Raw genomic sequence first — 14092 nt, forward strand, 5'->3', positions numbered from 1 at the left:
GCCCAGCTGATGTATATGTGATATATACCCATTTCTATGCTGTATACACATGCCCAGCTGTTATATACCCAGCTCTATGCTGTGTACACATGCCCAGCTGTTATATACCCACGTCTATGCTGTGTACACAGGCCCAGCTGATGTATACATGATAGATACCCATTTATATGCTGTACACACATGCCCAGCTGATGTATACGTGATATACCCATTTCTATGCTGTGTACACATGCCCAGCTGTTATATACCCATTTCTATGCTGTATACACATGCCCAGCTGTTATATACCCATTTCTATGCTGTATACACATGCCCAGCTGTTATATACCCACGTCTATGCTGTGTACACATGCCCAGCTGTTATATACCCACGTCTATGCTGTGTACACATGCCCAGCTGTTATATACCCACGTCTATGCTGTGTACACATGCCCAGCTGTTATATACCCACGTCTATGCTGTGTACACATGCCCAGCTTATCTATACGTGATATATACCCATTTCTATGCTGTATACACATGCCCAGCTGATATATACCCATTTCTATGCTGTGTACACATACCCAGCTGTTATATACCCACGTCTATGCTGTGTACACATGCCCAGCTGTTATATACCCATGTCTATGCTGTGTACACATGCCCAGCTTATCTATACGTGATATATACCCATTTCTATGCTGTATACACATGCCCAGCTGATATATACCCATTTCTATGCTGTGTACACATACCCAGCTGTTATATACCCACGTCTATGCTGTGTACACATGCCCAGCTGATATATACCCACGTCTATGCTGTGTACACATGCCCAGCTTATCTATACGTGATATATACCCATTTCTATGCAGTATACACATGCCCAGCTGTTATATACCCATGTCTATGCTGTGTACACATGCCCAGCTGTTATATACCCATGTCTATGCTGTGTACACATTCCCAGCTGATATATACCCACGTCTATGCGGTGTACACATGCCCAGCTGATGTATATGTGATATATACCCATTTCTATGCAGTATACACATGCCCAGCTGTTATATACCCATGTCTATGTTGTGTACACATTCCCAGCTGATATATACCCACGTCTATGCAGTGTATACATGCCCAGCTGATGTATATGTGATATATACCCATTTCTATGCTGTATACACATGCCCAGCTGTTATATACCCATTTCTATGCTGTATACACATGCCCAGCTGTTATATACCCATTTCTATGCTGTATACACATGCCCAGCTGTTATATACCCATGTCTATGCTGTGTACATATGCCCAGCTGATGTATACCTATGTCTATGCTGTGTACACATGCCCAGCTGTTATATACCCATGTCTATGCTGTGTACACATGCCCAGCTGTTATATACCTATGTCTATGCTGTGTACACATGCCCAGCTGTTATATACCCATGTCTATGCTGTGTACACATGCCCAGCTGTTATATACCCATGTCTATGCTGTGTACACATGCCCAGCTGATATATACCCACGTCTATGCTGTGTACACATGCCCAGCTGTTATATACCCACGTCTATGCTGTGTACACATGCCCAGCTGTTATATACCCACGTCTATGCTGTGTACACATGCCCAGCTGATATATACCCACGTCTATGCTGTGTACACATGCCCAGCTGATATATACCCACGTCTATGCTGTGTACACATGCCCAGCTGATATATACCCACGTCTATGCTGTGTACACATGCCCAGCTGTTATATACCTATGTCTATGCTGTGTACACATGCCCAGCTGATATATACCCACGTCTATGCTGTGTACACATGCCCAGCTGATGTATACCTATGTCTATGCTGTGTACACATGCCCAGCTGATATATACCCACGTCTATGCTGTGTACACATGCCCAGCTAATGTATACGTGATATATACCCATTTCTATGCTGTACACACATGCCCAGCTGTTATATACCCATGTCTATGCTGTGTACACATGCCCAGCTGATATATACCCATGTCTATGCTGTGTACACATGCCCAGCTGAGGTATATGTGATATATACCCATTTCTATGCTGTATACACATGCCCAGCTGTTATATACCCATTTCAATGCTGTATACACATGCCCAGCTGTTATATACCCATTTCTATGCTGTATACACATGCCCAGCTGTTATATACCCATTTCTATGCTGTATACACATGCCCAGCTGTTATATACCCATTTCTATGCTGTATACACATGCCCAGCTGTTATATACCCATTTCTATGCTGTATACACATGCCCAGCTGATGTATACGTGATATATACCCACGTCTGTGCCGTGTACACAGCTGATATGACTGCAGTATTATCAGGGCGGTTTCCGTGTTTTCCCATTGTTCCTATGTCGGCCCCATGGGTCGGCGGTTGCCTCCCTTATGCTGCCTCCGTCATGCCCGCAGCCGGTAGGAGCCGCGTCCCCCGACCTCTCCGGCTAGGTGTATGAGAAGGCACTTGTGGGCCTAGCAGGCCTTCCGTGCAGGCAGGAAATCCAGGCCGCGGCTTACATCCCTGCGGGCCGGACGCGGCTCCATGTGTGCAGCTTCCCCTCACACTACTTTCAGTGCAAGTCAAAATTAGCGGGCAAAGCTCTCCACATCGCTAATCGTCCCCAGAGCACGGCGCCGAGGCTGGGGGAGGGACACACGGCTTCCCGGCCTCCGCCCGCCCCCTCACTCCCTGTGTGACAAGGGCGCAGCCGCGTGGAGCGCTTGTGTACTGCCGGCCGTGTCCGCTGCCTTGAGCCAGTGTGGGGCTCATAGACTCCGGTGCGGCCCCTCCCTCTATTACAGCTGTGCTCTCCTTCATGTCCTAGATCTCGGAGAAGAACCAGTGGGGTGAAATAGCAGAAGAGTTCGGCTTTCCTCGGGCCTGCGCCAATGCTGCCTTTGCTCTCAAACAGTATTACTTGCGGTGAGTTGTGTGCTGGCTGTGGTGTCAGATGTAATGTGTGTAGCCGGTCTTCCATATCATGCACCAGGTACAGTATGTGCCCCTATTACCTCATGCATTTGCCTCTGGGCTTTTCAGCATTGTACTGCTGAAGGTTTCAGGCGATGGGTATTTTTTATTATTATTTTTCATTTATTGGTGTTAATAGGCCTGCTACTTTAGGAAATCTTTGCCTCTGGTTTTGTCCTCTCTGGTTCTTTACCTATTGGTGTAGCCGTGGCATTAGGCTGCGTGCCCACGATGCGTTTTTGCAGAATTTGCGCAGCATAAACGCTTGTAAAACGCTTGGTAATCCTTCCCCCTTGGTCCCCAATGACAATAAGCACTTTCAATGCCCATGCACAGCATTTTTGATGTGCGGAAAAATCCACAGCATGTCCATTATTTGTGCGTTTACGCATGCGGAATTGCCTTCTCAATGCATTAAAAAACACAAGGCAATTCCACATGTCAGAAACGCGTGTCAAATTCCGCACGCGTTTTTCCGTGCAAGGACATGCAGAAATGAAGCGGACATTTTCCTGCTTCATTTCTGCATCGTGGGCACATATCCTTATATGTGCTTCTTTTTGCACTTGTTATCACATTTGCCAGGTCAAAAATATTACATTGTGAAAATCTTACTCAAGTGACTGATGTATAGTTCAGGCTGTTGTCAGAAAGCTTCTTGTAATTTTTGCGACATTGGGGCTTTTCCTCTCACCTCGCCATGAATTCCATAAAAACTGTAAGGAAATGTTTGAGCAGAGGGTAAATGCCTGTGGGTATAGACCAGATTCATTCTTTGTATTAAAAATGATGGCCCGTTTGATAATACTAAGAAAGTAATGCTGCATTTTGTAAGTTTGTACTTGGTTACGTTTGTTGACTGCTGAAGGAGTGTTTTATGATCACAGAAGTACGTGTAATTTTTCAAGGTTTCATAGGTAGTCTCATGAATATATTAAAGTGGTTGTCCATGCTTGGGCCAAATGTCTACATGCACTTTCTATGTGACTGGAGACTGCCAAATTGTAACAGTGTGTGGGGTGCAAAATGGCACAATTCCCTGGTTTTCTCGATGCGAGCAGGCAGTCTCTTGACCAGTTTGCATCCTTGCGGTCATGTGTTGATGAGACCCCTCCGAGTTCTCTCAATTCATTCCTATTGACAGAAATCGAATATGTAGTAGTCGGCGCGTCACTGAATGTATGCAATTCACATACATAGTCATGTGGGCGCCTGGGATTATTGGCGAAGTGCACCCGTGCCATTGTACACACCACATACTGTCACAAATCTTCAGTCTAGTAGAGTGCCTGCAGACTTTTGTTCCAAGCCTGACGACCCCTTTAAATTGACTGTCAGCACAGAATGACTGTTCAAACTAAGTTCCGCCACTCTGTGCTTCACAGCGCGGCCAATCATTTATGTACCCCTTACCACGTGATCGTTTTCCCTCCATCTCCGCCCCACCTCTTCTTTGACAGCTCTGGCTTCATAGGGCCAGAGAAGGGTGGAGATGGATGGCAAACAAACAGTTGGGAAGGTGTGTATAAAAGATTGGCCGCTGTGGAGCAGAGTGCCTGTACTTGGTTAGAACAGTGATTCTGTGCTTACAGTCCCTTTAACCCCTTCATGACCGGAGAATTTTCCGTTTTTGCATTTTCGTTTTCTGCTCCCTTTGTTCCCAGAGCCATAGTTTTTTTTTATTTTTTGGGCAATATGGCCATGTGAGGGCTTATTTTTTGCTGGACGAGTTGTACTTTTAAACGCCATTACTAGTTTTACCATATCGTGTACTGGAAAACGGGGAAAAATTCCAAGTGCGGTGAAATTGCAAAAAAAATGCAATACCACAGATGTTTTTTTTTTTACCATGTTCACTGAATGCTAAAACTGACCTGCCATTCTTATTCTCCAGGTCATTACGAGTTCGTAGATACCAAACATGTATAGGTTCTTTTTCATTTAAGTGGTGAAAAAAAAAAATCCAAAGTTTGCTAAAAAAAAAAAAAAAAAAATGCGCCATTTTTCGGGATCTGGGGCCGGGTGAGGGCTTATGTTTTGCGCACCGAGCTGAAGTTTTTATTGATACCATTTTGGGGTAGATCTGATGTTTTGATCGCACGTTATTGCAATGTTGCAGCGACCAAAAAAACGTAATTCTGCCGTTTAGAATTTTTTTCTCGTTTCACCGTTTACCGATCGATTAATTCTTTTTTTATATTGATAGATCGGGCGATTCTGAACGCGGCGATACCAAATATGTGTATGTGGAATTTAGTTTTTATCATTTTATTTTGAATGGTGCAAAAGGGGTTGATTTAAACTTTTTATATTTTTTTAAAAACATTTTTATTAAAACTTTTTGCATGCTTCTATAGTCTCCATAGGAAACTAGAAGCAGCAGCTGTCCGATCGCCTCTGCTACATACAGGGGACCAGTAGATCCCCTGTATGCAGCAGAAATGGTCCTGTGCTATGAGCACCGACCACTAGGTGGCGCTCATAGCGACCAACTCATGACAACCACTGGGGTCTGCTGCAGACCCCGGGTTGTCATGCCGATGGGTGGGGTAAGTGACGCGCTTCCGGCGCGGCGCTGTTAAATGCCGCTGTCAGAGATTGACAGCGGCATTTAACTAGTTTACAGCCGCGGGTGGATCGCGATTCCACCCGTGGCTGTTGCGGGCACATGTCAGCTGTAATAATCAGCTGACATGTGCCCGGTTCAGTGCGGGCTCACCGCCGGAGCCCTCACTGAACCGGGTGTCATGACACAGGACGTATTAATACCCCCTATGTCATGAAGGGGTTAAAGGTGTCAGCACAGAATGACTGTTCAAACTAAACCAAGTACAGGTGCTCAGTGCTCCATGGCGGGGCCTGTCATTTATATACACCTTCCCACCTGCTTGTTTATCCTCTGGCTCCACCTTTCTCTGGCTCTTTGAAGCCAGAGCTGTCAATCAAGGAGGGCGTGCGGTGGAGATGGAGGGAGAACAAGCAGGTGGGAAGGTGCATGTAAATGATTGGCCCTACCTTTGTGCACCATGCGGCAGTACTTAGTTTGAACTGTCCCTTTAAGTATGCCCGTGCTATTTTTCTGTTTGTGTGTGTTGTGTTTTTTTTTTTTTTTTTTTTAAACCATCTGAGAGAAAATATTGCCTGGCTTTGTGGTCTATAGCAGCCAGATTTCAGCTTCTAAACTGATGGTGGTTGTCCTGAGGAAGAAGTTTGTACACTTTGAAACTCGATGACTAAATAAACCACTCGGATTGGCATCCCTCATCCTTTCTACACGGTAGAATTAACCCATTTGTTTCTCCACTACCTGCACTTTCATCCCCTTGTGGGTCTGCAGCAGCCTAAGCGTTATCAGTGGTTGTGCGCACACAACCAGACCAGGTGAGCACTATAAAGTTATTCTCTCAACATTGTCACCCAGATAAGACGCTATTTTTGCGCTTCGTGTCTTTCCAGTTCTCTCTTTACTTTTAACATTACACAGGTTAGTTTTTCTTTTCTTACTATCATGATGGAGCACTGTGAAATGTTCGTTTTGGATTACTGTTGGTCTTATAACTCCATATTTACAGAGTGCTGGGCAAGTCGATTGCTTTGCTATAAGATAGTATTGGCATTTTCTTGCTTTTGAGTTTCTCCCAATACTTTGTCACTTGATGATGTGTTTAGGCCGTGCCTATTTGCTTGATTCATGATCTATTGAATGAGCTTTGGGTACTTTGCATGTAACTTCCTTATAGCTGAGACAGGCGATGTGTATACTCGGAGGCTGTCATCACACGTATCCTGCTCAGGGCTTGTGTTACTGGCTCTAGGAGCTCTCACTGCTCAGGCTACCTTCCTATTGGCTGTCCTAGATTGACTCCACACGTGAATCTGTAGTGACTACAGCAGCGTAGACATAGATTGCGTTTCGTAGATCTACTCTGAAATGTGTTGGATTAGCTCCCTGTTTCTTGTCTTTTGCCAATTGCTTATTCCAGTATAAAGTTATAATTTGGATGCACGTGTCAGCTACTGTACACTACTCACAAATAAGAGCAGTAGAGTATTTGGGCTTATAAGGTATATGTCCATGTAGCTTGGCTAATAATTTGCTACTTGGTATTTTGTACTATATTTCCACTATGTAATGTTTCCTAGGTCTTTTAATTGGTAAGATTCAACATTTTGGCATAAAATTAATTTCCACAGGTTTCTTTGCCCCCTAAATGATCCACACAACTGTATGAATTATTTTAAAAAACAAATTACGTTTCATTGCTAGCTTTACAAATGTGCTGCTAAGGCTCTGTTCACATCCCATTTTCTGCATACATTTGAAAATAAATATATAATTCAGACATGTGCAATTAAATGTTTAGTTGCAATAAAAAAATATACATGCAGGTCACTCAGATGGGAAAAATATCAAAAAATATTAATATACATCTCAAAAAATTGTTGCTGTTTATCCTGGCCATTATCGGCAAATGTGAAGTGAACACATGATCCAGTCCTCCTGTATTATATATGTATCAAGACTAAAATTCCTTGAGCTCTGTTCTGTGACTTGTCATCTTTGTTGGGCAGTGGCCTAATTATATTCTGTCCACTGCTTAGCAACAGACAGTGATCCTAAAATCATACATTTACCCCCAGATGGCATTACGTTAGCGAGTGTTTTGCATCACTATTTGTAAGTTAAAACCAGGAGTGGAAAGCAAACCTATAATGGAAACTTGACTAGCACCACTTCTGTGTTTTCATTCCGCTCCTGGTATTTGCTTGTAAATTGTAATACATTGACAAAAATACTGCCGTGCTTTGATGGTAATGGGAATGAGTCGCGTTTTTTTTTTTAAATTAATAATTATATTAGCTTTTATTTTTAAGACATAATAAAATGTACTGTTTGTTTATTTTTTAATTTAATTTCTGCAGCCACTGGGGGCTGCTATTTATTTGCTGGTGTGTGTCTCAGCACAACACTTACACACCGCAAATATGCAGATACAGGGTGTAGTAGACTACGGTTGCATCTGCTATACTATCACTGTCCAATTTACAGCCCAGCACTACAGTGTTCAACGGCAAGAGCTGATAGAAGGTTCAGGGCAGTGAAGGTGACCAAAGGTCGGCAGCCTGACATTGTCCTACTTATGCCAGGCCAGTGAGCTGTTCTCACCATTGTAAGAAGTTGCCACTACAGCCCTTCCCTGAGTGGTGAGAGCAGGACTGTGGAGGTGACTTCTTCCAGGTTGATAGCCTCCCATAAGTAATACAATGCCAGACCTCCCTAATTGTTCTCGCAAAAGCAGTGTTGAGAGCGCAGCAGTGAAATCATCCCGCTCTGAACACTGACTCATCTATGCCTATGCTCGGACAATGTAAAGCCTCAGATGTGTTGATGTCTGAATGATGCTTTACTGCTGCGTCATTCAACTTCAATGGATGCAGAGAATAAAGTGTAAAAAAAATAATAAAAATTAAAATCACTCTTTTCTCCCTCATTAACCCCTTTATAACCCAAGGTGGTTTGCACGTTAATGACCAGGCCAATTTTTACAATTCTGACCACTGTCACTTTATGAGGTAATTACTCTGGAACGCTTCAACGGATCCCCCTGATTCTGAGATTATTTTTTCGTGACATATTGTACTTCATGATTGTGGTAAAATTTCTTCGATATCACTTGCATTTATTTGTGAAAAAACGGAAATTTGGCGAAAATTTGGAAAATTTTGCAATTTTCAAAATTTGAATTTTTATGCCCTTAAATCAGAGAGATATATCACACAAAAGAGTTAATAAATAACATTTTCCACATGTCTACTTTACATCAGCACAATTTTGGAACCAAAATTTTTTTTGTTAGGGAGCTATAAGGGTTAAAAGTTGACCAGCGATTTCTCATTTTTCCAACAAAATTTACAAAACCATTTTTTTTAGGGACCACATCACATTTGAAGTCACTTTGAGAGGTCTTTATGACAGAAAATACCCAAAAGTGACACCATTCTAAAAACTGCACCCCTCAAGGTGCTCAAAACCACATTCAAGAACTTTATTAACCCTTCAGGTGCTTCACAGGAATTTTTGGACTGTGGAAGAAAAAAATGAACATTTAACTTTTTTCACAAAAATGTTACTTTAGACCCAATATTTTTTATTTTCCCAGGGGTAACAGGAAAAAATGGACCCCAAAATTTGTTGTGCAATTTCCCTTGGGCACGCAGATACCCCATATGTGAGGAAAAAACACTGTTTGGGCGCACGGCAGGGCTCGGAAGGGAAGGAGCGCCATTTGACTTTTTGATTGTAAAATTTGCTTGAATAATTAGCGGATGCCATGTTGCGTTTGGAGAGCCCCTGATGTGCCTAAACAGTGGAGCTTCCCCACAAGTGACCCCATTTTGGAAACTAGACCCCCCAAGGCACCTATCTAGACGCATAGTGAGCACTTGGAACCCTCAGGTGCTTCACAAATTGATACGTAAAAATGAAAAAGTGTAAAAAAAAAAAAAATACTTTTTCATTTTTACGAATCAATTTGTGAAGCACCTAGGGGTTCCAAGTTCTCACTATGCATCTAGATGGGTGCCTTGGGGGGTCTAGTTTCCAAAATGGGGTCACTTGTGGGGGAGCTCCACTGTTTAGGCACATCAGGGGCTCTCCAAACGCGACATGGTGTCCGCTAACAATTTGAGCCGATTTTCCATTCAGTTTGTTAACGGACACCATGTCGCGTTTGGAGAGCCCCTGATGTGCCTAAACAGTGGAGCTCCCCCACAAGTGACCCTGTTTTGGAAACTATACCCCTCAAGGATTTTATTAAGGGGTATAGCGAACATTTTGAACCCAGAGGTACGACACAGAATTTGATAACATTAGGTCATCATATTGAATAAGTTGTCATTACTCTTGAGCGCAAGTGCTCTCTACTTGAGTTTGCATCGGGTACTCAGGTATGCACCATGTATCATGGGTGCTCGAGTCCCCGCCCGCATGTTTTCACGGTTATTAGACACCCCCCAAAAAACATGCGGGGATCGCTCGTGCATGGTAGGCAATCCCCGCGAGGTTTTTTTGGCCGCGAAGCATATGGGGCGGAGACTCGAGCACCTGCATACCCGATCACCCGATGCAAACTCAAGTAGCGAGCACTTGTACTCAACACTAATCGCCATATCGTCATCATTTTTATTTTTTTATTTATTTTTTTTACATTGAAAAAAAAAAACAACCCCAACCCCAGCCCTAGCGTTTATTTTTTACGCCGTTCCTCATGCGGTATAAGTGATGAGATTACTTTATTCTTCGGGTCGGTGCAATTACAGCGATACCAGAATCATATCGGGTTTTTATGATTGATAGCTGTCACACACTAAAAGACACATATTTTGTAAAATCTAGTTTTTGCATCGCCATATTTTGGCCGACAGAGTCATGTGACGGCTTGTTTTTTGCGGGATGAGTTGATGTTTTTATTGGTGCCATTTTCAGGTGTCGGGGTCGTAACGACATTCCACTCGTCCTCCAGTCACTCCAAATTAAGGCTATGAGCATGGGTCAACCATTCAAAGAATGAGTCAGACAACAAGCTGGTTCAAACTCAGAGCATGCTCAGAAGGCTACTGGCAAGCCACGATCTCAGCAATGTTCCGCTTTATTTCCGCATGCACAAACTTAAATACACTACATAATGGGGAGGGGAAAGGGGTTGTTCGGGGCAGGGTAAGCCATAAATGGATTGTTCGGGGCGGGGTAAGCCATAAATGTCTAGTATCCGGCCACTCCTGATTGGTCCACGTCTCCTTAACTCAGTCTCTGGGCAGACAACCGTCAGTTGATGATTCGGTTTCATTTCTCTGAAACAGGTGCTTGGCTGATACTGGCACCATCTTAGCATAAATTTCAATCTAAGTAACACGTTTCAAGGAAAGCTTATTGTTATAAGACACAAAATGGTGGTTAGTACATAAGCAAAGCGTATAAAAGTAGAGAAAATATATATTCTTTTTTACCCTGACATTCCCCCCTAAACACTAAGCTTTCCCTTGCTTCGGGGCCTTTGAGACTGTCCATGTGTGGGGAGAGGGGAGGTGGATTTCTTCACCCAATTATCTTAGAAGCTGCCCCCTTATGGGACGCCCCCAAACAATTGAGCCCTACCCTAAATGACACATGGAGTTCTCCCAACTGACCCTAAACTAGATCTCTCAATTGGACTCTGTCATGGGGGGTTGGAACAGCATTGTTTATAGCTTTCCTGTATAAGGGGACTATGCAGCATACCATGTCATTCCTGCGCAATTCACTATGTCACAGTAATCAAATCGATACGTCTGGATTTTTGCGTGAGTATCTACCCAAAATGTGGTAGCTGTCCACCCTGGGACAGACAGTAAGCATATGGAAAGGATATAGAAGAAGGTAGTCATCTTTTATAGGCTCGCTTTGTCTCTCTTGCAGTGGGAGGCGTGAATCCAGGTGCTCTTGCCCTCAAGCTTCAGAGCTGTAGGAGTAGTCAGGATCACAGTGTAGGGGCCCTCAAATCTGGGTTGGGGACAGTCTTTCCGGACAAACTTCTTTACGTACACCAGATCGCCTGGGGTGAAATCATGTACCGCATCACCTGTGGATTCTGGGAGAGAAGCAGGTACTGTAGAGCGGGTGTTAGTCAATTCTTTAGACAGAGCAATCACAAATTTTACTACTCTATCATGTGTTTCAGACAACTCTTGGGGCCTAATTTCTCCTATTTTAGGTGGGGTCCCGAACAAAATTTCATAGGGAGTTAGCCCATGTTTAGCTTGTGGGGTTTGTCTGATATGATACAATACTATAGGGAGTAGGTCGGGCCAGGGGAGGGGATGATCTTGGGTCATTTTCAAGAGCTGGGTCTTGAGTGTGGAATTAATCCTTTCCACTTTGCCTGAACTGGCAGGATGGTATGGAGTGTGGAGGCCCAAATCTGTTCCCAACATGTTCCAAAGTTCTTTGTAGATATTTGCTGTGAAAGCTGGTCCTTGATCCGATTCTATGACTTGGGGAACTCCAAATCTGCAGGCAACTTCAGTGATCAGTTTCTTGGCTGTGACTTTAGCAGTCATGTTGACAACCGGGTAGGCCTCGGGCCAGGCTGAGAACATATCCACGGCTACCAAAACGTACTCATATTTTCCTGCTTTAGGCATTTGGATATGGTCGACTTGTATTCTCTGCCAAGGGTAGTCTGGTTTAGCCAGGTGTTGGAGAGGGACCCGTGCCGTACACGTTGGGTTGCAGGTAGCGCAGACAGAGCAGGATTTTGAGTATGCAGTCACAGTGGAAGAGATTCCGGGTGCAAAGTACAGGTTTCTTGATACATGCCAAAGCTTGATTCTTTCCTCTGTGTGTAGGCCCGTGAGCCCATGCTGCCACGGCTGAGTACATGCGCCTGGGCAAGCAAGGTTTTCCGTCCACTTGATAAAGAGTTGAGTCGACCTTTAAATCTTTACGACCTGCCAGCACGGCTCCCGCCGCTTTCCATTGCTTGACTTCTTCAGTGGGGGTCTTCCTTTGCTCTTCACACAATTTTTCTTCAGGCATCCTGACCCCCCTGGATTCCACTCGTGTCTCCGCTGGACTTGTATGGTCTTCCGCCGGCTGTTCTTTGGCTCTTGCTCTAGTGAGCGCCACAGCTACGGTTTGCAGGGTCTCCCCCATCTCTTCTTCCTTTTCCTGCCACTTTGATGACACATTCTCCACTGCTGCAGTCTTGGCTGCTTGGTCAGCTAGGTGGTTGCCCCTGGCTTCCCTGGAATCTAGTCTTCCATGAGCCTTGACCTTGATAACAGCAACCTGAATGGGTAGTTCCAGGGCCTTCATTAGGACCTTAATCCATGAGGCATGTTTCACTGGTGTACCTGCAGCTGTGATGAATCCTCTAGACTTCCACAAGAGTCCAAAATCATTGCAAATTCCATGTCCATACCTAGAATCGGTATATATGTTTGCCGTTGTTCCAGCTGCCAGGTGGCAGGCTTCTGTGAGAGCTACAAGTTCAGCTTCTTGTGCAGACGTGTATGGTGGTAGAGCTTCAGCCTTGAGGACTGTTAGGTCTGTTGTGATAGCATATCCCGTGTGGAACTTCCCTTGAGGGTCTGCGAAACGGGATCCATCAGTCCATAGGTGCAAGGCAGGGTGTGCGAGCGGATGTGCCACCATATTCTCTGGAGCAGAAGTCTCTTCCTGCAAAATTTTTATACAATCATGAGGTTCCACCAATGGACCTTCACCCTGTTCGTCTTCCCCCCCCTAGAAGGTGGAAGCAAAGTGGCAGGGTTGGACAGTCTCTGAGAAGGTGATTAGGGCTACCACATTCCCAACACAGTATGCGTCCTTCAGAATCACGAGATTGTCTCTTGTCTCTAGGTGGCCCCTTGTTATTTCTTCTGTCTTGTTTTCTATATGTGGGAGGAGTATCATCACCTGTGCCTTTAACCATTACCCACTTGATTCCATGTTGGTTGCCGGGGGGTGGGTAGCTTTCTTGAGCTTGATATACCATGGCAGGAGCGGCTTTCTTCTTTGGCTTAGTATCCTTTTCCATTTTTAGCATGGCTTTTTGGAAAGCTTTGACAATGTCCACCGCGTCGTTAAAAGAAGAAGAACGGATCTCGGGGCGTACCCTCAGAACCTCATCTCTGAGAGCGTCTTGTAGGCCATCTACTAGGGCCTGAACCAACAGGGCGGCCTGCGTCTTGACGTGAGGACTGTATCCGAGATCCTCAAAATGCATGCTGAGTCTTGCAGCATATCTTTCCACAGATTCATCAGGGTCTTGTTGAACATCTTGTACAGACCCAGCTTGATCTGACAAGCGATTCTGAGCCCAGGCTTTTAACTGTTTCATGTATTCTAGGCCGGATTCATACGTACTAAGGGATCCTGCTTTTGTGGAATCCATGGCCTTTTGAAAGCTCTCCGTTTTCGGCTAAGTGAGCCTGGCATTCTGCAGCCAGAGTGGAACCAGCAGCAAGGGCAATTTTACGAGCCAATCCTCCAGCATGGCTCATACGGGTGTTTGCAGGGTTGATTATGGCCCCCACCCGATGTGTAAGGATGTCACCATAGCC

General features: G+C 44.5%; 1 protein-coding gene across 4 annotated transcripts in view; it reads left to right on the top strand.

Moving 5' to 3' along the window:
- Positions 1–14092, top strand: part of ARID2 (AT-rich interaction domain 2) — a 111233-nt gene that overhangs the window by 7242 nt on the left and 89899 nt on the right. For all 4 annotated transcript variants that reach the window (XM_073651839.1, XM_073651841.1, XM_073651840.1 and 1 more), the window contains exon 3: positions 2844–2941. In XM_073651839.1, the coding sequence (XP_073507940.1) occupies positions 2844–2941 (98 nt within the window). The remainder of the gene's footprint in view (positions 1–2843; positions 2942–14092) is intronic.

Source organism: Phyllobates terribilis, unplaced genomic scaffold (assembly GCF_046119375.1).
Source record: "Phyllobates terribilis strain yellow unplaced genomic scaffold, ASM4611937v1 Scaffold_11__3_contigs__length_659146591, whole genome shotgun sequence".
Classification (NCBI taxonomy): Eukaryota; Metazoa; Chordata; class Amphibia; order Anura; family Dendrobatidae; genus Phyllobates; species Phyllobates terribilis.